General features: G+C 35.6%; 1 protein-coding gene across 6 annotated transcripts in view; it reads right to left on the bottom strand.

The window, feature by feature from the left end:
- The window catches only part of LOC114158703 (dystrobrevin beta-like), a 28,535-nt gene extending 6,000 nt beyond the window's left edge, over positions 1-22,535 (bottom strand). For 2 of the 6 annotated variants that reach the window (XM_028040455.1, XM_028040460.1), the window contains exons 1-15: positions 22,298-22,534; positions 14,620-14,680; positions 10,604-10,671; positions 10,420-10,500; positions 10,093-10,306; positions 9,755-9,840; positions 8,455-8,609; positions 8,227-8,326; positions 7,159-7,319; positions 6,254-6,378; positions 4,719-4,790; positions 3,822-3,899; positions 1,796-1,883; positions 1,623-1,702; positions 400-513 (exon numbers count right to left, since the gene is read on the bottom strand). In XM_028040455.1, coding sequence (XP_027896256.1) covers positions 400-513; positions 1,623-1,702; positions 1,796-1,883; positions 3,822-3,899; positions 4,719-4,790; positions 6,254-6,378; positions 7,159-7,319; positions 8,227-8,326; positions 8,455-8,609; positions 9,755-9,840; positions 10,093-10,306; positions 10,420-10,500; positions 10,604-10,670 — 1,421 coding nt within the window. In that variant the 5' untranslated portion in view covers position 10,671; positions 14,620-14,680; positions 22,298-22,534. Of the gene's footprint in view, positions 1-399; positions 514-1,622; positions 1,703-1,795; positions 1,884-3,821; positions 3,900-4,718; positions 4,791-6,253; positions 6,379-7,158; positions 7,320-8,226; positions 8,327-8,454; positions 8,610-9,754; positions 9,841-10,092; positions 10,307-10,419; positions 10,501-10,603; positions 10,672-13,801; positions 13,945-14,619; positions 14,681-17,669; positions 17,799-22,297 lie in introns of those variants that run through there. The other 4 variants (XM_028040457.1, XM_028040458.1, XM_028040459.1 and 1 more) reach the window with 4 other exon arrangements.
- Positions 22,536-23,523: the final 988 nt, after the last annotated feature.

Here is a 23,523-nt window from a genome sequence, read left to right as displayed (position 1 = left end):
CATTTTAGCAAAAAATACTAATTTAAAAACTTATTTAAAAAAAAAGCTAATTTTAAAAGCTAAAGTACCTCTATCTAATGCCAACTATAATTTATTTACCAAAATAAGACCCACCAATCAGCATTTTTTCTTTCTTAATTTATTTTTTAACCAAAAAGTAGAAACATGTTTTGTTGTTTGTGCTTTTTTAGGAAAATCCACCATCTGCCCTCGCCATCTGCCCCAGCCTACTCTCCCTCTGGGCTACAAAAATAAACAAAAAATTTGCCAAATCTGATCAAAAAAGTCATTCTCAAAATTAAAATTGTAATTTGGTGATTTGGAAACATCTCAGCCAAACGTTCAGATAAAATAAAAAATCAAATGTTTTATGAATAAAAGCTTGTGCGTTTTTGTTACCGGAGCTGCCGCAGCTCGGCGAGGAGAGCCGGGTTGGTGCTGCACCGCTCTGGGCTCGGCTGACACGCTGCGTCATGCTCGGCACGGAGACGTTTGATTTCTGCCAAGATCTCTCTGGGAAAAGAGAAAACCAGGCTGGTCAGCACCGGGCAGCTTCACAAACACACACCTCCACAGTTTCCTCCACTTTTACAGATTCCACTTAAAATGTTAAGAAACTAAAACACTCTGTAAGTATGGCAGCTCACTTTTCAGACCAGACATTAAAAATCCCCATTTGAGGGAATGATACACTGCAAATCACAAAATCTTACTTTTATAATTTATAATATGGAAAAAATGTCATCAATATTATGAAATTATTTACTTAAATCAAGCTCCTAGATCTTGATGAAAAGTTACTTGTAAGTTAGTTTTGTTTAATTTCAAGTGTGCAAAGACATTTACACTACAAACTAGATCAAAAATATTTGGTAAGATTTTGTGTTTTTGCAGTGTAATAATAGGTAGATAATACTTTTCAGACCAAAACAATGTTGCTTTATTTTTCTCAAAAACTGGCAGATTGAAAGTAATTCTTTACTTTTATCAACATGTTTCTTCTGACTGGATGCAATAAAATGTGAAAGAGTATCTGCGCACTGCAAAAACAGATTTTTAAAGTTTCTAGTGAAAATATCCCAGTACACATGAAATGAAATTAAATTTTCTCAAAGTGATAATCCATTTTACATCAGAAACAAACTTTTTAACTCTGAGAAACTTAAATCTAATTTTTTCTGCACTCATTTCATGACATCTTTGCATGTGCAAACTTGTTATTTTACTTTATTTATTTATATTCGGTCATATTGAATTACTTAAATCACTCTTAGGTGTATGTATATTTTATAAATTTGATCTCTTATGGTTATATTTGGGAGTTTTTTCTTGTTGTTTTTTTTATTTTTATGAATTAGCTTGTCAGCTAATAAATTTCCCCCTGGGGATGAATAAAGTATATTCTATTCTATTAGTTGAATAAAAATCTATTTACATGCACAGAGGTGTGAATAATTTTGGCTGTAACTGAATGCATTCCAGATTTCAGGCTTTTATTTGTAATATAATTTTAAACTTTTAATTCCACTTTACAATATATGCTTTAACATAACACCAGAACTAGATGTACATGTTTTTGTGGTTGTAATGGGACAAAAGTTTAACTGTAATGCCGTCTGTACCTGTTTTTGCACTCCAGTTGAGCGATGAGCTCCCTCTTCTGTTTGTTCACATCAAAGTTGATGCTCCTTGTCGGAATCATCTGAAACACACACGTATCACTTTCCTCATTAATAAAAAAGAAACTAAAACTTTATATTGATCCGCTTTAGTTATTCGGTTATTTCTCTCTCACTCCTGTGCTTTCTGTCTCTGCCAGTCGAGACGTGTAGCGAGCGATAAGTTTGTGCTCCTCATCCTGCCTGCCTGGACTGTCGACGCCACTGAAACACACAAACATTTGGCTTAGGCTCAAACGATTAATCTGATTAATCACAATGAACCGATTATTGACATAATCGTCAACTAATTTAGTAATTAATTAACTGTTAACTGGAGAGTAAAAAAAAAGGCTAACTGATGAAAGAACAACACAATCAGAGAAACGGATCAGCCTAAATTGTACACATTTTTTCTGTAAATATTTTCCACCTAGAACTCCTCAAGTGTCACAGTTTTAACGTCACTCTATTCAAATTCTGCACAAATAATGTTATCCTATTAAGTACCTTTCACTATCCAATTATTAACTGGTTAATGAAAAATATGTCAACAGATTAGCCCTTCTGTATTGATGCTAGGACAAGCAGAAAGAGCAGAATTATTTTTACCTGCAGATGCAGATAATACATTATTTATGCATTATCTCATTTAAAAGAGGAATTGAATTATTAAATGTTGTTTTGCATTTGTTAATGTTTTTCACATATTGTATAAAAAAATGTAAGTGGCTAAATGGAAACATTAGAAGAATGGTCCTTTTTACTGAGTAATCGTTGGAACAATCAATCAAATAATCGATTGTTAAAATAATAATTTTTTGGTTGGTAAATAAACGTGTTTCTGAATTTTTATCCCTCTTCCTGCCCTTTGGAAGTAGGTGAAGTATTCCTGACACTTAATCATTGTCCCCGTTTAACCCAGAAAACTGATTTGAATATTTTCAGGCCCATTTGTCGATTCCAAATTTAGCCTAAATGAAGACGTTAATATTGAGGCTTCATTAGCCCGTTTTGATCATCTGTAGCAGCTGTTCCTAAGGTGATTTCCTGCTGTTTCACACCTGACTGAAATGAATCGATGCATCATTTTACATCTAAAACCTGCATGACAAGTGAAGGCAAGTGGTTGAGCTGAAGTCTGTTAGCTCACTTATTGTTGTCCTCTGTTCACCTTAAGAAAGGTTGTGCTGTTTTGTAATTGAGACTGGCCACAACAATGCCATAAACAAGTTTTGAGTTAAACACGTGGAAATAAAAAAATAAATTGTTGTATACGACCAATTATTATGTGCATTAATGACATGTCAGGGCCATTTGTAACTTTACAAGCACAATAAAACTCAACTTTAGTTGCTTCGTCAGAAACAAATCTTCTGCTGTGAGCAGAGCACAATACGCCAGCAAAGCGTAAAAACAAAGAACAGTTCTCGTTAACTGAGACTGGAGACCGTTCAAAAGAATCGAATCGTTCGTGAACGACGCATCAAAACTCTCAGCAGCAATAACTTAGCTTCCTCTGTAATCCTGACGTTGTTTTCTTTCCACCGGTATCTTCAGCTTTTCTTCTGGGTGCTCTGATTTTAAACCATTTATCCATTACTATTTTAAAACACAATCTTCGGTAAGCTAGCTGTGGCGTCGCACTTTGAGCTGACGTCACGGCAAATAAACGGTCGTTTACATGCAGTACCTTGCTGACCACCAGGGGGCGGCCGAGGACCGCAGTTTCAGAAAGACTGCTATATACAGTAGAGGTATAAGTGTAAAAGAGGTTGGATATAAATTATTTTATTCTCATTTTTACTCATAAATTTCTTTCTGAAAAATTCACCCATCGCTGTATATCACTGAATAATCGTTTGCACACTGCAAAAACACAAAATCTTACATTTTTATCTAGTTTCTAGAGCAAATAATACCAGTTCCACTGAGATTATTTCACTTATAAGATGGGACAAATGTCTTGTTAAAAGTGAAATGATCTGCTGCTGTAACTAGAACTTTTTAAATCAATATTAATAATCATACTGACTTAAAACAAGCTCCTACATGTTGCTGAAAAGTTGCACATAAATAGGGCTGCAACTAACGTTTATTCAGTTATTGATTACTGGTAAACTCCTGTCCCAACCCTCGCTGGTGTGTTTGCGCTTCTCTCACCAGGGGCCGCTCTGCAGTCGATTGACATACGCTGCAATCAGAGCGTGTTCCTCGTTCATCCTCTGAGCTGCTGCCAAGCTGGGTGGAAAGAGAAACAGACGGTCACAATCCCTCCAGTTGGTTCATTTACAGTTTTAGGTGATTTGATCTTATTATTCTAAGAATGACAGATTGAAATTAAGAGATTAGATGGATTACGTCATGTTAAATATAACTTTTTCTAAATACTTTCCTTAAAAGAACATTTCTAATATTTTCTGGCCCACCATAGCAACTTACATGGCCCTTTAGATTTCAGAAGAATGCATAAATAAAACCTTTAACGTAACAGTTGTGTACTTAAGTAATATTGTATTGTTTTTTCCATGTTTATGGAACATCAACAGATCCCCAGATCTTTTTACGATAATGCTTAAATTGCGAGTTTACCGCAAATTTTCCACCAAAATGGTCAGACATTGTGTTTATGTGATGCTAACTCCCACCTGCTGGTGGCAGTATTACTTACTTCTACTTCACTGGTTCCTCTGCTTTACTTGATGTCAAGTAATAATCCGTTATCAAACAAAAAGTCCCATTTACCATCATACATATGTGTAAATATTACAAAATACTATGCAGAAATTTCTAAATTAGCTCGACAAATCAGTGATTTTGATCAGTGAAAAAGATCAACTCCTGGAGGGACTGATCAGTTTCAAAACATGTCCAATATTATTTAATTTTAAGAATTGATTATCAGGTACAGACAAAAAACAGTTACTGAATAAAAGCAGCTACATGAAAGGAATTATGAAGGATTTTTTTCTATATAAGCTCGACTGTTTTAACCATGATAGCCAAACAGAAAGTAAACAGTGAAGTTAATATTTCTCTACTCTTTGTGTCACTCTTTACCTTTTGGACGACTCTGGTACCGCTGAAGACAGCAACATGGCCTCATTGGTGTTCCCAATCGGTCTGGAGGGGCTGAGTAACAAACACGCACAACCATAAAGGCCTCGACATCAGCAGTTTAAAAGCATAGACCTCCCTATCAGAAAACACACACATTCTCTCACACTCTCATACCCACACTGAAAGTCACGTGGTTTTGAGTGCATTCATGCAACAGCGAATCGTTATATAGTCTGAGCAAACACAGACAGGCCAAAGATCGGCAGAGGGAGAGAAAACTGAAAGGAAGAGGGGAAGGAAATGCATACAAAGTTGGAAATTATCTGTGCAGAAACCAAAAAAAGTAAGTCTGCACAAATATCATTATTATACTCACTTATATGGCTCCCTGAGTATAACGCTTGCAGGTCGGTAACGACCCAGTCTGCAGCCGTTTGGACAATCAAACAGCAAAGATCCACCAAGAGGGCGGAGCAACCAGAGCATTTTGCTCAGAGAGGAGGGTCTGCGATTCTCAGTCCTATCTAAATGTCCTATTAGCATATGAATATGTTTTATGTTGCTCAGGAGTCTACAAATTAATCAGAAAGCAAATTATTTTGTTCTTAAATAAAATAACTCCTCCAATATTTTCTAATGTCACCCCTCTGCTTTACTGGCTTCTGCAAAAAGTAAACGTAGCAACATCAAATGTAGCTAAAATGAAAAATGTTCGTAGAAATTCAACACCTTTTTTAAATAACATGAATAATATTTTGAAAAAGCCCAACTGCACGCAATATAATTATGTTAAGAGAGGACAATGTGCTCTCAAGGGCTGCAAGTAACAATAACTTTATCAATTATTTTGATAACTAAGTGGATAAAAAATTGGCATATTCTTCAGATTTTTTTTACACTTTTTATTTAAATACTGTAAATATTTTATTGCCTAAAATGCAGTATCATAGCTTTCCTTTAGTGAATGTTTGATGATTTGTAGCAAAGGATGCATCTGAAGTGCAATGCAGTGCAGGGGCGATCTGTTGACTTTTTCTTGAGAAACCAATTAATAATTGGATATGAAAAAATTATTAATAGAACCATTTTGTCACAGAATTTGAATCAGATGAAGCTAAAACGATGCTACTTTAGTTTTGGGTAGAACATATCGACAAAGTTGTTTTAAATTTCACCTTAAATGCAGACTGTATACATTTTTTTTCCAGTTTTAGCTTAGTAACTGCTCTGTCTGTGTCATTCTTTCAGCAAATGGCCTTTTCTCGAGTCTGCATACTCCACTTAACGATTAATTGATTACTAAATTAGTTGACAATTTTTTCAATAATTGATCCATCACGATCCAACCTGATTAATTGTCTCAGCGCTAGTGTTCAGTAAGTTCACCATAACTGCACTTTTTCAATCGTCCAACTGTTGCAAAACAGAGACGATCTGCTCCTAACTTTTAAGTGCAACACAACGTAAATGCAGTTTTTAACGCTTGTTGTTTAGCGTCTACAACAGAGATGTGTGGCGCTGCTGTGAGGTCGTACACGATGTTGGTGAGGTTAAGGGTCCGCTCAGGCTCCTCGGGGTAAATCGGATGGGGCGGTTCCCTTGACGACACGCAGCCCAGCGTCCGGCTCAGGGCGCGACCAAACTTCTTTGCAGGAGATTTCTGCAAAAAAAACGGGAAAAAAAATTGTTTGGTACATGTCACCGCCATCTTTCCTTTGAAAATGATTATCACAATCAGTTAGAAAATTTCTAGATGTATCATATTTAGTAGAACTATAACAAAAATAAAGACGTCTATGTATTTTCAAATTTATGTTAAAAACACATTTATTCTGTGGACAGATGGATGGATGGATGGATGGATGGATGGATGGATGGATGGATGGATGGATGGATGGATGGACAGACAAACTGGATAGTTTAAATTAGATTCCATTCAATTCAAGATTACTAAAACTTCTAATACGACTTTTCTGAATTTGAAAGGCAAGAAATTATTTCATGAACATCAAACAGAAGAAGAATAAAAACACGGAGGAGGTAAAAATAATAAAATAAACATAAATCTGCTGAGGATAACTAGCAGAAAGTGTTTGCAGGCAGGAAGCTGCTCTGGTGAGACGTTTATCCCTGAAACCGAGGCATTAATGCGATGTGACAGGGCTTTGCTATGAATAATTTAACTCCCATTTCTGCGTCTTTAAATTCATTATTTCTCTGCTGAAATTATTTTACTCTCCAATCTGCTGGATCTCCAGGATAAACTGGAAAAAACAACAAAAGTGGAAATAAACACATCCGGTGATGACCTGCTTTCAACCATTTAATATTTCAAAGTTGAATCGGCCTTTTTTTAAGAAGTGAAATTAAATAATCTGCGTTGGTTTTCTCCAGAGAGCGCCCCCTGGTGTCACACGTAAGAACTCGCAGCAGGACTCACCCAGGAGGAGTACTCCTTCATCTGGTGCTGGTGAGAGCCGCTGGTATTTCCACGCCAGAAGCAGTTCTGGCACAGCTGGTAACCGCGGCAACGGAGGCAGCGGTAACGGAAGCCAGTGATCCCGTTGCTACGGCAATAGGAGCAGGAAACCGGATGATAGACTGAAAAACAAACAAAACAAACACTTATTTTTAGCAGTAAAGCAAACAAAACCAAAATAAATATGATAAAAAACTAAAATAATTAATGAAATTCTGTATATTTTTTCTAAAGATTGATATGCACAATATTTCAGATAAAAAAAAACAATTAAGCAATAAAAAGGCTTCGTTCAAAATGCCTTAAATTCAATAAACTGCTAAGTTGACATTTTTTCCTATTTAGTCACACACAAAAAAAATTGGGCTGTTATCAATTAATTTAGTGATTAATTTGACGATTAATCGAACAAAACAATTGGCACATTCAGGTTTTCCACTTAACTCTTTTGTATACAATATTAAAAATACATTAAAAAATGCAAATAAACAATTAAATTCCTATTTGAGATAAGAAAATAAGTGTTTTATCGCCTAAAATACAATAACATATACACCTGATCATTTGTAACAAAGGATCTGCATAAAAAAATAAATACTTCCAACATTAAAATGAGAAAAGCTCAGTCATTTCTGCTCAACTTAACATCAATACATTGTAGGTTACTCTGTTGATCATTTCCGGCTCTTTTTATGACATTTATTTAAGTTCAAATACATGAAGTTATAAATAAAGACAAATAAATCCTGAACTGAAAAATTTTTGAAATGAAGATATATAAAAACTTTAAACTGATTGACAAAGTCAGCTCCCCGTTAAAAAAATATGTTTTCAATATTTAGTTTTTATTTTAGTGGCACAATTATTTATTTGATGTAGTAATTATCAATTTAACCTTGAATGAAGCAGCTCTCCATAGTTGGGCCAATATGGTTATTTGAGTGTTTTTGTAAAAATCTATCCTATAAATGTTCCTGCAATTTAATCCTTGGATTTTGAGTAAGTGTGTGTAGGGGTGTGTGTGTGTACCGTGCTCCACGTTGGCCATGCGGTGCATCAGCGGCAGCCAGACCAGACACTCCGGAGGCTCAGCTACGATGTCCAGGAACATGTTGAGCATCACCCGTTTCTACAAACAAAAAAGAAAAACTGCTGAGACATTTTATGACCAAACATCGTTCCATGTTTCTGTTTTCTTTGTTAGGAACTCCAACTAATCTCTGAGTAACAAAACCCAGATGAGTGAAGTGTGTGTACCTGCTGTGGGAAACAGGAGCGAGCCACAGTGTGTGTGTATCCGAAGGACGGTCCTTCATGCAGAGCAGTGGGCAGCTTGAGAGCCTCTCTTAGAAAACTGTCAAACTTGGACAGAACCATGACTCCCTTGGAGTCAGAAACCTGAGAAAACACATCTACAGACAGAAACATGATGAATATTATTACGAAAATTACAGATGTCTGTATGGAGGAGGACTAGGGCCACTGGAAAAAACTGATTATGACCTGTTTCCTAAGAATTAAAGTAAGAGAACGAGTTTGACAACAGAAGATCAAAGGCAACATTGTAGAAAAAAAAGTCAGAATTCAGAGATTAATGTCTGAATTCTGAGATTACAGTACGAATTCATAGATTACAGTACGAATTCATAGATTACAGTACGAATTCATAGATTACAGTACGAATTCAGAGGAAAAAAGTCTGAATTCTGAGGTTAAAGTCCTACTTCAGAGATTAAAGCTTGAATTCTGAGAATAAAAGTCAGAATTCTGAGATTAATCTCCAAATTCTAAGAAAAAATGCCACAATAAAAAAAAATCAAAATTCTGAGACTAAAGTTTAAATTCTGAGACTAAAGTTTAAATTCTGAGATTAAATTTAAATTCTAAAATAAATGTCCGAATTCTGACATCAAAGGTCTGATTTCTTTTTTTTCCCCAGTGGTCCTAATGCTCTTCTGTATGTCTGTCAGTCATGCACTATTATTTTTGTCACGTTTAAGCCTTCCAGATTAAACTGATTTGAGTTAATCCAAGAATAAATTAGTTTGTTTATTAACGTAGAAGACTATCAAAACCAGAAAGAATTATTTAACCCCCTCTTTAAGTCATGAATTAACAGAGATTAACCACTTGCTACACCCACGTCTAATTATTGGCAGACTTATTTATTTAAAAAATAACTTAATTAGAACCCACCTGTCAGTTTAAAGTAGAAAAAAGATAGCTCAAAGCAAAATAAATAAATTAATAAAAAATAAATCATGTCAATTTAAAAGAATTCAAAGACAGATGAAAAATAATTGCATTTCTAAGGCTTGGATGTTTAAAAAAAACACAGAGAGAGAAAGAACTGCAGCTGTTAAGTATCAAAGACATTTGCCTTTTGTGTATTTAGGTTTCTCCAAACCGCCACCATTGTAAAATGAGTTTATTAGTAAAACTATGGGGTGATTATGTCTGAAAATTGTCACACACAGAATCAAAAATGTATATTAAAAATATTTTTAAGTGTTATTTGAACCCTTTGGGCAGAAAGTAAACAATGATTTCTACTCACATCGCAGTTTGTCCACCAGTTTCCCTCCACAAAGTATAGAGAGCATCGCTTTAACAGAGAGAACGGTCAGACGGCTTTCTGGATCACTAGAACGATGAAAACACATTTACACTTGGCGTTCGTTCGCAAATTAGTGCAGCAGATAAATGAATATTTCAGCAAAATATCCCACATGTGGACACAAGAACCTAACGTGGCACAGATATTTCCAGGTGTTTCATTTTTGAAGAAGAACAAAAAATGTTGAAATTCAAGTGGCTGATGGGAAATATGAATTTTTGAGCATATTACTGGTAAATATTGTACCAGTAATACGCTGCTGTATGTGAACAGGTTACCAGTCAACGGCGGCCAGCATGAATTCGACGAGGAGGATGGTGCTCTCCTGCGGGTTGATGATGTGCGTGGTGGGAAGGCGTTTGCTGAGCTGGTTGAACAGGGAGGAAACCAGGTTCTCCAGTCTGGTAACGGAGATCCCAGCGTTGAGCTCTACGGCGTTGAGCCCAGCGTCCCGCACCGCCTCGATCACGTTGTAAATGTCGATCAGATGCACTGGAAGGAGGAAGACACAACATCAGTTAGTTCCTCTCCTCTTCTAAAACGTGTTAGATTGTAAGGAAGTCTTAAAATGTAACTGAGGGCTTGTCAGCCATGATGATGCTCACAGTTGCATCTTTTCTGAATAAATCTGAGCTTGCAGGCGGTCCGATATGTAGAGAGACAAATGGAATCAAAGTTCTGTTCCCCTGCAGAAAAGTCAGAAACAAAAACCTTTAATTCATCTGGCAAAAATTATTTCATAACATCCTTCAAGGCAGAAATAGAAATAATACAGATAATTATTCTCACCGAGCTCCACTAATATCTGCCTCCCCTCAGTTCTAGGAGCAGCTCTCCCTCCTTCCGCCATCACCATCCTACAGAAACAGGAAAACAGCTCAGAAAAGTAAAGAAAACAATCACCTTCCACACATCAGAGCAGAATCTGAAGGCCAAACTCCTTTAGTTTTACACTAAGATGTTTAAAATCAGTTCGTAAAGGGTGAAGGATATGTCTGAATGAATGAATGAATGAATGAATGAACATATCGATTGATGAATGAAACAGTTGAGTGAATGAATAAATGAATAAATAAACTAAGGAATGAATAAATGCATTAATGAATAAATTAACAAAAGGTGAATTAATGAATTCATAGATGAATGAATATATAGATGAATTAATAATAGAATAGAATTTAATTCAATTGATCATTGAAATAATAGTGAAGTAATTTAGTAATCGATTAATCGCTAATAAGCGTATATAGACTTTTTTTAAAAAGTAATTTGCTTTAAAAACAAGCCAAAACTGTTGAAAAATACAGATAGATTTTGCATTTAAGATATAAAAAAAACCATTTGTCTGTAAATATGTTTTACCCTCAAGTGGCATAGTTTTAACTTCAGCCAGTTCAAATTCTGAAAATAAAATCTCATATCAAGCACCTTTTGCTATCCAGTTATTAACTGGTTAATCCAAAAAGTAATCAACAAATCAATCCTACACTGTACTGACGTTCAGTCAAGCCGAAGTGATCAAGCGTTCACTAAAGGAAAGCTTTATTATGGCTTTTAGAAAATAAAATATTTATTTTCTAATTAAATGTTTATTTTCTAATCGAAAGAATTTGAATCATTTATTAGTATTTTTCTGTATTTCTAATATGTTATAAAATAAGCTTAAGTTGTTAAATGAAACATTAAACATTTTCAAACTGATTAATTGGCAGAATAACTGATTAATTGCTATAGATGGCATCACAGGAGCGACTGTTGATGGTGTTTTTTGCACAGGTTGAATTAGAGAGGCTTTTGTCAATTAATAAACAAAATAAAGCAAAAGAAAACTTACTCTGAAGGTATTTACAATCACAGTAACTTACTGTACAGATATTATTAAAAACTGGTCATTTATGGAGTTTTAGAAAGAGATAAGTTTTTGCCCTATAAATATGCCAAAAAAAAAGGGTTTTTTTGCATGAAACTTTTTCTTTTTGTCTTAAAGCCAGACAGGATGTGAAAGGATAAGAAAATTTCACTCAAAACAAGATATCATCAGCCACATGTTGTGCTAGTTTAGCCAACAGAGCTAAAAGTAGCAGATCATTCAGTTTTGGTAAGGTTTTGTTTGGGACATTAGGTGTGTCATTGCAATGCATACAGATTAGAAATAAGTTGTAATGGTTGAAATTTTGAACAGAAAGGAACATAAACACTTCAGAAAGAAAACAACTGCTGTATCTGAGCATGTTTCTGGTGAGGTTTCCCACTAAATACCAGTGGCTTTGTGCCATCAACAACCGTTAGGCTTCTCCCTGTAACATTATAACTATGTGAAGTCTCCTGACAAGACAGTAAATGTAGCTAAGTTGAACCAAACATTGTTTTTCTCTGCTCAATTACACTGTGGAAATAAAACAGATACATATGAAACACATTTGTAGGACGTGGGATGCCAAAGAGGAGTCAGTGGCTTTGGAAAGCATTTTGGAAAATGAAACCTTCAGCTTCTCCAGTTCTGAGCAGCTGGAACAAGCTGTTCTGATCAGAAAGCAGTTGCAATACAAAAGATAAAATACTAAAATTTACCTGTAAATTGTAGAATTCAATCTTCTAAAACAGAGCTGCACATATTATTATTTTAGTTATTCATTAATCAATTATTTTTGATGATTAATAGCATAAAAAATAGGCAGTGTCTAGATTTTTCTAAATGCAAATAAACAATTCTATTCCCTTTTTATATAAGAAAATAAATAATTTATTGCCTAAATGCAATATTCAAGCAATTCCTTTAGTTTGGTCATTTGTAGCAAAAGATGCGTCTGCAGCAAAAAAAAAAATTATTCCAACATCAACATGTTTAAAGCTCTTCCTCTTCTGACTGACTTAAGATCAATAGAATACTAATCTGTTGAATATGTTTTGCTTAACAGAATTTAAACAAAAATAAAAACTATGCCACTTGAGATTTGTACAGAATATATGCGCAAAGATTTTATTTTTTATTTGATCTTAGATGCTTGTTGTATATTTCTGTACAGTTTTGGGTCAATTACTGCTCTGAACATGTTGTTCTTGCTGCAAATAGCCTTTTTTTAGTGTGTATACTCTGGTTAACAATTAATCAATAACTAAATTAGTTGACAATTATGTCAACAATTGATTAATCACGATTAATCATTTCAGCCCTACTATCTGGTTTTTAAAGTTTATTCAGCACGGTGAGGAATTATGTAAATTTTTTACAATTCACTAAACAATTACAAAGAATATCAAATGCCTAAAAACAGTGCAGGTAACATCTTTGCAGATCCCACACATACTGGACACAAACAGTTTACTTTTGCCATTTGTGGCCCTCAGACTGAGTTTGTGCAATTTCAAGAATGATACAAATTTATCCTGTCCAGCTCAGGTGGTTAATGCAAATAGAGACTTTTTATATATATATAAAAATGTGTAAATAAACATAATTTTCTTACAATGTAAAATAAGTCAAGTAGAAAACAATGTATTTTTTCAACTATTCAGAGACTTTTACTGAAAACCTGACTAAGCTTTTATTTAATTTCCTAAAGCATTTTGAAAGAGAGAAACCCAAATCTTGTTCTTATTAGCGAGAATAAATTCGTTGCCTTTCTTTTAATCCTTCTTACGTTTTGGATTTATGATGAATAACATCCTTTCCTTATAAAAAACAAACAATAAACTAAAACATTATACAACAAATTGCTTGATTTTAGTTTTCTTTTTATTTAGTTTGGACACCCCTAATATAAAACATGCGACTCAAAGAACATGGCTGCTTTTTGAAGGTTACATTGTCGTCCTTTTCAAATTTTAACTTAAGTATCCATTAAAAATATATTTTAGTTGTTTTCTATACAATTTTTCAATTCAAGCTACAAATATCTTCTAACATTTCATAATCCAAAGGTCAATTAAATAGGTGAATGAACATGAGAAACATGCTTCATGATCTCATTCATAATCTTTTCTTACTGGTGTTAAAAATAGGGCAGTGACTTCTCCCAGCAGCTCACCAGTTACCGCACTGGTCTCCCACGATGTGCAAGTTGTTATTTCCATCTTGGTGATAACTACTCCCAGTCTGCCTGTCCATGTCTGTCTGAGGGTGAGTAAAGCTGACATGGGAGAACATTTGGTCTGTGCGATCAGTTTCCTGTTTTAGCTGTGACAGCTTTAAATCACTGAAGATACAATTACTCTCTCACAACTACATCAGAGGAATGGAAACGGCTTGGCGACCATTTTTCCAATCAATACTGGAATCGGATCCTTGGCGAATCTCAAACAGATCTTCACCTGACATAAAGAGCTGCAATTTTCTTACCACATTTTCTGGCATTTAGCAAATAGAAATAATTTTTGAAATTCTAACTAACCTAAAATAAGAAAATTTTGTCTGATATAACATCAGAAAGAAAAAGAATAAGAGTATGAAAATATCTGGTTTCAAATGTTTTCCAAATTTAAGGTTTTAATTAGATGCTCGATTTAACTTTATCACTAAACTATGCAGTTTGAATATTAAAAACTTTCAAAGAATTTATACAGAAATCAAGCACTTTCCAAACCTTGAAAGCATTTAATATAAGTACATTTCCAAGGATTTCAAGGACCTGTATGAACCCTCTCTGCAGACTGCATGTGTTGCCTTTCAGAGCTTGTGTAGGCGGTGACTCACACCTGCATTGCACAGCGGTGTTTTAACATGGCCGACATTTGCTGATTTTAAAAACACGAGAACAGTTCAACATTGGTTAGATATTGCACTAAATGTGTGCGTGTGGTCATACCTCTCAGTGTCAGGAGGTCAAACAGGACCAGAGGGAGAGGGGGGTCTTCAATGTAGGACGTCTAGCAGACACAGAGGGAAGAAAAATGTCTTCTTAGCATGTGGATAGTAATGTCAAAGGTCATTCGGGGACACAGACAAACACAGCTGACAGGAAATACACTTCAGATTGTTAGAGCAGAACCTCCTCCTCATCATCACTTGGAGTTAAAAAGAATACTTTAAGGGGGTATTAACATTTTGGACATTTCATCTCTGCTGACTTTCTAACAGTCATCTCCCCAACACTGACCCAAAAAAATGTTAGAATTTCTTTTGTGGTTGGTAATAAAATTTGATTGAATCCTCATGTTGGAACAGAATTTACTCCGAATACACTCTGAAAAGACTTTTTATTTCTCTGGAGTCACAGTAAATGTGGGATTATTTACAGCAGAGTTTCTGCAGGTTCTATTAACTCAAATTTAAAACTTTTTAAGACCATTATGAATGAAATTTAAGACTTGCATTGCAACAAATGTACAAAAGATAATCACAAATAAATACATCTCATGGGTTGGCAATAGAAGTGAGCCAATAGCTAGCTAGCTTTATACTTGCTAGGTAGTTAGCAAGGGTAAAGCAAGCTAGCTACCCTATAGGAGCTGGCTAACTACCATAAGGTACCTATGAAAAGTTAGCCTATGGTAACTCCAATACATCTCCTACCAGGCAACAAGGGGGATTTCAAGTTTTAACAAACAAAAATTTATAAAAAACTGTTTGCTAGCATCTAACAATTATGTTCCTGGTTAGGTAGTTAGCCAGCTACCGCAGGATTGCTGGCTAACTACCAGCTACCCAGCAATCCTGGCTAACTGGATACCATATCCAAAGGTAGTAAGAGTAGGTAGTAACCCTTGCCAACTACCTATTTATGCTAGTCAACTGGTAAGGCTAAAGCTAACTACTTAGCTGCATTTGGGTAGTTAGCTTGCCCTTTGCCAGCTAACTACACTATGCCAGCTAGTCTGCTAGATAGCTAGCTTGCTAGATGGATATCTTTGCCCTTGCTATGTACCAAGGGTATAGCTAGGGTATATCTAAGGTATAGCTAGGATAAAGTGTAAAACTACTAATATACAAGATTAAGGAGTCCTGCCACGACAAAATTCAAGACTTGTTATGAACGCATTTAAGCCCCACTTAATTTCATTTAAAGAGTAAAACATTTTAAGGCCTTAATTTGAAATGCATCAACTTAAGACTTTTTAAGGTTGTGTGGATATCCGGTGCAGTCATTAGCTTCAAATAAATAGAAGATTTAGCAAGGAAGGCATGTGCAATTTGCATTGATGGTAAATGCTTTTTTATGTTCAAAACAATAGAAACTGCCAAGTGGTTTTGTTTTACCTACTGAGACGTCGGTAGGACATAAGAAAAGGAAGTAAATACAGAGCAGTTGCCAAACACCAACAAGAAAAAAAACCTCTCACAGAAACACAAACCCTCCAATACATCTTGTATCAGACAACAATGGGGATTGGAAGTTTGAACAGATGAAAGTGAATAAAAAATCGTTTGCTAGCTTCTAGAAATTATGTTCCTGTCGGCATCCAAACCTCAACACCCGCAGATGATGATAATCTCGACACTGGACTGAAGTGTAAACATCTCCCGGGGTAAGAGCCATGCTTATTTTTGCTATTTTGTACTGCGTACTGTACATAATTTGAGCAGAGAGTGACACAAATTTACTGTTTTCTCTGAGTTTTTCAGATTTTAAAAGGAAGGACTAGACTTATGTGAAAACTTAATAACACCCTAAATCTAATAACTCATCGTCCCTCTCTTGCAACAAATACATGAAGCATCTTTTATATCACTTTAGATAAATTTTATAAGCAGAATTGACCCACACAGGAGAATTATCAAGCATTATTGGTGTGTTCAAAGTCACAGTACATCTCAATTGCATTTAAGTCTAGAGCTTTGGCATCACATTCCTGCCAAAAAACCTATAAAGCTTATTAAGCAAGCACAACAGAACATTTAAGGTGTTTTCACACCTGAAAGCCCGGTTCACTTGGTTCAATCGGGGACTAAAATTGCAACATTTGTTACATTTTCAGCTGGTGTGGTTCGCTTTCACACTGCAACATGTCAAACGAACCAAACCCTATGGAATATCGCTTCCCCTCCTAGCCTCTGGGGGCGCTGCTGTAATGTAGCAGTGCTTCGGTGCGAGTTGGGATTTAATTGCAAACCGTTTTTTGTGTTTTCTCAAGTTATATCTGTCTAATATTAAAATATATTTGCTGATCCGAAGTAGTAATCAGACTAAAAAGCAAAAATAAAGGTAATCTATAAGCGGTCAAATCCTTTTTCATCAAAAACTCCAAAAGTCCCAAAAGTCAAGTTGTGCAAATTATTTTTACTATGTTAAACTATTTACCATTAAACTATTTAAAAACAACAGCAGTCATGAAGCCCTGAGTACTGTACAGCTACAATCAAGCAACAACAATGAACTGATTGAACTCTTTTCAGAACTGCATTAATTGTCATAATTCAATATTTTAAGTACGCCCAAGAGCTCCAGCTGTGAGTTACACAACTAAAATAAATGATTGTGAATGTGTCTGTTTTCCTGCCTAGGGCTCTTTAAATGCACAGTTTGCATTTTAAAATTTGTTCTGGTTCTGGTGTATCAAATAAAAGCAAATATTCAACAATAAAAGCACATAATAGTGGCATATATATATATATATATATAAACATATTTAAAACAGTGAGCATTACATCAGAGGAGACCACCCAACCAGTGCACCTGTTTAATAACAGCCACCACACACACTCTCCCCAGTGGTGTATATGCAAACCTGCACACCTGCACAAGACAAATGGACCTGAAAACAAACACAAACTATACTTACCAAAAGTTTTCTCTCTGTTTTTGCTAACAAGTAGAGCAGCTGTTAAATCCCAGCTACTCTCAAGCTAAAAACAAACACACTACAGCTTTGACTGCAAGCAAAAGAAACCCAAGAAACCCAGCAACACTGGACTTACTGTGTTCAGAAACAGCTTAAAACTTAATTTGTCGAAGTAAAGAAGCAGCAATAAGGCAGGGAAAAGGGCGTCTATCAGACGAAGGGGAACTGAAGAGGGGTAAGAGGGTGTTTACTATACACAACGTGAAGACCACATGACCAAATTACCCCTCGCAGCTGTCCATCGTTGTCTCTGCACTGACAGGACCCCGAGCACTGAGCGAGTGTGTTTTAAATTTACATTACTCTGTGCAGCAACTGTAGACGACAGCATTTCTAAAGCACCTCTGAGCGCCATTTACCCTCCGAACAACCGCAAAGACCTCTGGAAAGCTTGCAACAATTTTCTAAATTAACGTTTAAAAAGGTTACGATTTCAGGAAATGGGGAAGAGGTGCTGACTGAATCAATGGTGGTTTTACTACAGGGTGCTGGGAGACAAGAGTTAAAAAGGGCCTGTTATGCTAACTTCACTTTTAGCATGTTTTGTACTTCCATTTGGGTCTCTACAGCTTCTAAAAACAGGCCAACACTTAAAAAAAAAACCAAAAACAATAAAAACATGCTGTTTTGTTGCCAATAAGTTCATATTTTTTAGTGTCTGGAAAATGAGCGGTTCAAAAACCTTCCAAATGCAACGTCACAAATCAGCAGGCTGCAACCGTTACCAAACAACCCCAGCCCAGCCCAGCCCGTCACCTAGCAACCCAAGACGAGCTCCAACACGTTTGGTCAGCTGGCTTATTTTGCATAATAGAAAAATTATTATGCAAAAGTCAGATTTAGCATAGTTTTATACTTCCAGTTGCGTTTCAACAGCCCAAGCACTTTAAAAAAACAACAACCCAGGTATTTTCTGGCAATAAGTTGATGCTTTTTGGTATCTGGAAAACAAACCGCTGAGCCAATCAACAAACACTGTGCTGTTACCTAGCAACCCAAGCCGAACTCCAGCATATCTGGCCAGCTGGTCTCGCTGCTGTCTGTGCTGTACAATGGCTGCTGGAAAGGACAAGTGTTTTCTTGCTGACTTATTATCCAGAAACCACTCGTTGCATTCTTGTTGGTTGTGCAGGTGGCTGTACTAATGCTTTTCAAAGATGTACGGCTGTATAATTGCGCATGTCTTTGCAGCCATTTTAACGTGCGAGTGTGAACATTGAGTTGGGGGGGCATCCCAGCTCAATGTTGGGATCCTAATGAGCTGCAGCAACTCATTATGATTTAAAGTGACAAGACGCCCTAAAACATTTCATTCTGAAAGAGCTCAAAACCAGACCAGACTAAAATCTCATCATGTAAGAATGATTTTACACAAAAAATTTAATGAACATGTTCTGTATCCTAACCGGTTCAAGGACACATAATGTCACATTTAAGACAAATAGAAAAGGTTTGAGGTTCATCTTTTGAAATTAATATGCGTTTGCTTTAGGGTAGTACAGGTAATTTGCAAAAACACTGGGAAACACATTAATGCTGGATTATTAAAATTATTGGCCAATCATCAACATTTTTAAAATATTCAAATAAGTTTCCATTAATTTCAATAAATTCCTGTAAATTCTCCATTAATTTTTGTTATTTCCAAATTAAGGTTCCTACTTTCTTAAATCCTGGATTATAGCAACTCTATTAACATTTATTTATTTTCTGAAAGCAGGGGTTATTTTGGGGGGGTTAGTAACATGTTGCCAATACAAAAAAACAGAATAAAGAAAAGAAAAATACTTTTTAAAAAAACAAAAACAGAAAATGTAATGAATAAAATTTATTTACTTTTTGGATAGTCCTATTTATTATCAAACTAGAATAGCTTTACAAAATCCAAATATTAAAATAAATAAATGAATTATTTTGAAAAGGTAATTATTGAAGGCTTCAACAACATTTAACTGATTTTTTAATTTAATTTTTTACTTTTTTTATTATTATTATTTTACAGCTGAGAGGTTTTCACATTTGCATACCAATTTCTGGCAAACATTATGTAGCAGATAATGTAATAGCTCTAAAAAGACTGAATATACAGAGAGAAAGTTCCACCAAAAAAACTCATTGAGGATCAAATTAACAAATTTCATCATGGTAATCTAATGTGGATTTGGATTTGGCTAAAACAAAGTTATCTTGATGAACAACTCCAAGATGATGATGGTTCAAACACAATCTCCACATCACAAAAGGTTTATTATTATCAAATTACATTATGTTTACTGAGTTTAATCTGACATTAAGACCAGTTTAAGCTGACTGGGAGCCTTTCATAGATCATATTTCATTGTCTCACTTGTACCAGAACCAACTTGCCCCACCAACACAGGCCTTCACATTGTTTGCCATTTTGAGCTAGGACATTCAATGCTACATTTAATTACAGCATGCATATCCTATTATTAGGCTCTGCGTTTGTACATTTACATTTTCAGATATCTAAATTGACAAAGCAACTTTTAAATGTATTTACAGGAACAATAATCGCAAGGATGCAGAGAAAGAAACTCTGCAGGATAAGATGTAACAGAAACTGTGGTGAATTAAAGAAACCGGAAGGAAGCATAAGCGCGAGAAACAGGATGAGCATGCAAGAGACAAAAGATAGGAAGTGAAAGTCGTGTCTTGTGTTGCGTAGAAAACTGCAGTGCATTTTTTATTTTGGCACAACATGTACAAATTCACTTGACTTTTTGTGCAAACATACCGCAGTGTCAATGACCTCAGAATCACCTGGACAGGAATTCAAACAGGCTGTTATGCAAATATTCTCCCAAGCATCGGTGAAAGAAAAGTAAATGAACAAGGAACAAGTCATTCTTCTCTACCTCGCGGCAATGCTGCGAGCTACGTTGTGTATTAACTCAGATCCGCTCGTGTTAAACAGCAATTGGTTGAAGAGCTCTGTGAACTTTACAGCAATTACTCCTACATGCAAAACGAAGAACGCTTTAATTTCACTATAATCTGATTCCTGGGGAATTATATAAACCAGACTAATCATAGGTTTCATCCTCTCTGCTATTATCTCCCCACCCACAGCGAAGATAGTCGCACAGTTCAGCCGTGCAGTAAACCAACAACAAGTCTTTCCATATGGGTTTAAAGAAAAGGTTATAAGGAAAAAGCTTCTGAAAAGACATACCAGATTCTTTTGCAGATCTACCCGCTTATTAGGTGAAGGGTGGTGGATGCTAGAAAAAATGGCAGATGGCTAATTCTTGTTTGCCTTTTCATTTCTCCCTGTTTTAAGTGTAAACATACCTTCCCTCGCCTGAAGCACAAAATATGTCCCCAGTAGGCAAAAAAGGTCCCAATTTTATCAGTTCTTATAAACTAATCTGTGCTTTCCACTGTTATAACTTGGTGAAACCTGTTATTCTGCTTAATAGTTGATGCTTTTTTAAATCAGAACATTTACATTTTTATTTAAATTTTCAAGCACTTTTTTTTTTACCACCCACCACAAATCTCCAATTTCCAGTTCATAAAAGGCTGCCTTCACGTTTTTGTAATCATAATTGTTTTACAGGTAGATCAAAACTAAAAGGAAAAAAATACAAACAATAAGCAAATTACAAGGCTAATGTGATAAGCAATGAAGTCAGAGTGAAACAGCCAAATTTTAAATTAACCTTTTGTATCCTTTTAAATCTTTTTGCTTTCTTCCTTTATAATTTGCCCCGACTGAGTTTACTTTGGGCTCTTATGTAAATTAATAAAATAAGAAAACGAATGAATAAATCTATTGGAACAATGTATTTGTAGCATCTGCATTCACTGACCACTGGTCTTGATTTCAGTTGCAGATTATATATAGCAAAGTCCAGAGTTTGTGTTAACATGAGAATAAATCTATTCTACCTATGTTGACTAAAATATCTTAAGGAATAAATGTAGTTTTTAAGGTCACAATCTAATTCCAGAAGGTGTACCTACAAAAGTGTTTTCATATTTTCACAACTCTCCTGTTTATTTACTTAGATTCCTGAAGAGGTGGTTGCTTTTTGGCCCGCGACACCTACTTTGGGCACAGCTACTGTAAATGCTTCTGTTCAGAAAAAAAGGCTAACACTTATACACATAAATTGGTAAGCCGAATTTAATATTGAACACTGATGACTTTAATAACCCTTAAAGTTGAGGCCCAGAGTTAGTATGTTTTGAAGAAAAGGTAGGAAAACTAGCAATTACCAGATTTTTGAATGGAGTAATGTTCCTCCCACCGATGAGGAACTGAACACCAATTGCCGTTTTGATTTGAAAAGTGGGCATGTCTTAGTCATGGCAGGGAAAGACAGCCCTTTCTATTAAAAAAATCCACGTACACTGCTCATCTAACGGTTTTTAAGTTTGCATCATCGCTTCCAACAACAACAATCATTATAAAATATAAATGATCCTGAATTTCTCTTAAGTTCTGCCAACTTTCGGGGCAGCTTTGTGACACATGAGCGGCCATATTGCAGGAAAGTTTAACTCCCTGTTCACCTTGTTCCCCCGAATGAATGCGCTTTTAGGAGCCTCTCACTCCTAAACTTTTGTACTTTTTAGCATTTAAAAAGAAACCTTTCACGTAACTAAAACGTCCAGTTGAATTTCTAAACCACGTTGTGTGTTTTCAGTATGCAACATAAGACGAGATTTACTCACCGGGACTATTTTCGGCAGGTATTCCCGTCCAAATACATCAACACAGAAACCCGTGTGACACCGACTTCAAGTTTCTTCACTCCCCCTTCGCTTTTTTGTGACCTCCACCTGGGTTAGGCTGTTATCTTTCACCAGTCCCGTTATTTATTTCCGGAAAGAGCCATGTTTGTCACCCTGCACACCCGCCCGCAGCAGCTACTTCACTGGCTGCTGCTGCTGCTGCGATGAAGTGAACTATTTTTGAAAGAAAGTCACTCCTCTCTGGTTCGTCCTGCTTCCTCCCCCTTTTTTTACACGACTCATTCGCTCAAAACCAACCCACACGACTAAAATTACAAGTGCCAGTTTCATTTGGGGAAAAAAGATAAACGTATTATGTCGGTTTTTACTTCAAATCAAGAAGATGAACTAAATGCAGGGCCGGTCCAAAGTTTTCTGGGGCCCCAAGCTGAATTTATTTGCAGGACCCAAAATTGGTTGTAAAAAATTCGTACACCTCATTAAATATAAAGAAAATGTCACATGTTGATGTTGGATCTCGTTTATATTTGTATCGGGGAAAGAAAGTTATATAACTGCAGTTAAACAATAAAAATTAAAAATGTTCTTCAATAAAGTGGAACCCCACTTATATTTTTCTGTATAAGTTTTATTTTAAAAATATCATATTTGTTAAAAGAGTTAGCTTTGACATGAAAGTATATTATGAGACAGATAATCTGTGAAAAGATCGAGATCCTCCACCTCCTCCCTGAGCTACTATTGCAGTCTGAAGAAATGCACCACTGCCAACCAAAACAATCAGAGGCAGGAGGAGGGCCTCAGCACCATCAGTCATCCTCATGTACTTGCTACTAAATCTGCTAATAGTGGAGAAACAACTTACAATTACAGGAAAGCTGTTTATCCACTTTCACCAGTGGCTATGCTAACTAGCCATCGCATTCACAACAGGCTTTGCTGGTGAGGAAAAGAGAGCAGAGAGCAAGGTGGCAATTTTTTAAGCAAATTATCTGTTTTGTGCTTTACTGTCACAACATAGTGACAGTTTTGACAAATATGTAAAAAAAAATTAAATAAAATTTACATACTGCAACTTTACATGTAAAGTTCTTTATTAAGAAATTGTCACATGTTGATTTAGATTTTTATATTTATCTGGAAAAAAAGTTACATAAACAACAAAAATTTACATATTTTTTATAGTGTACACCCACCTATATGTC

Source organism: Xiphophorus couchianus, chromosome 15 (genome assembly GCF_001444195.1).
Source record: "Xiphophorus couchianus chromosome 15, X_couchianus-1.0, whole genome shotgun sequence".
In the NCBI taxonomy this organism is placed as follows: Eukaryota; Metazoa; Chordata; class Actinopteri; order Cyprinodontiformes; family Poeciliidae; genus Xiphophorus; species Xiphophorus couchianus.
Note: the sequence above shows the minus strand (reverse complement) of the source record. Positions and strands in the feature narration are given on the sequence as shown.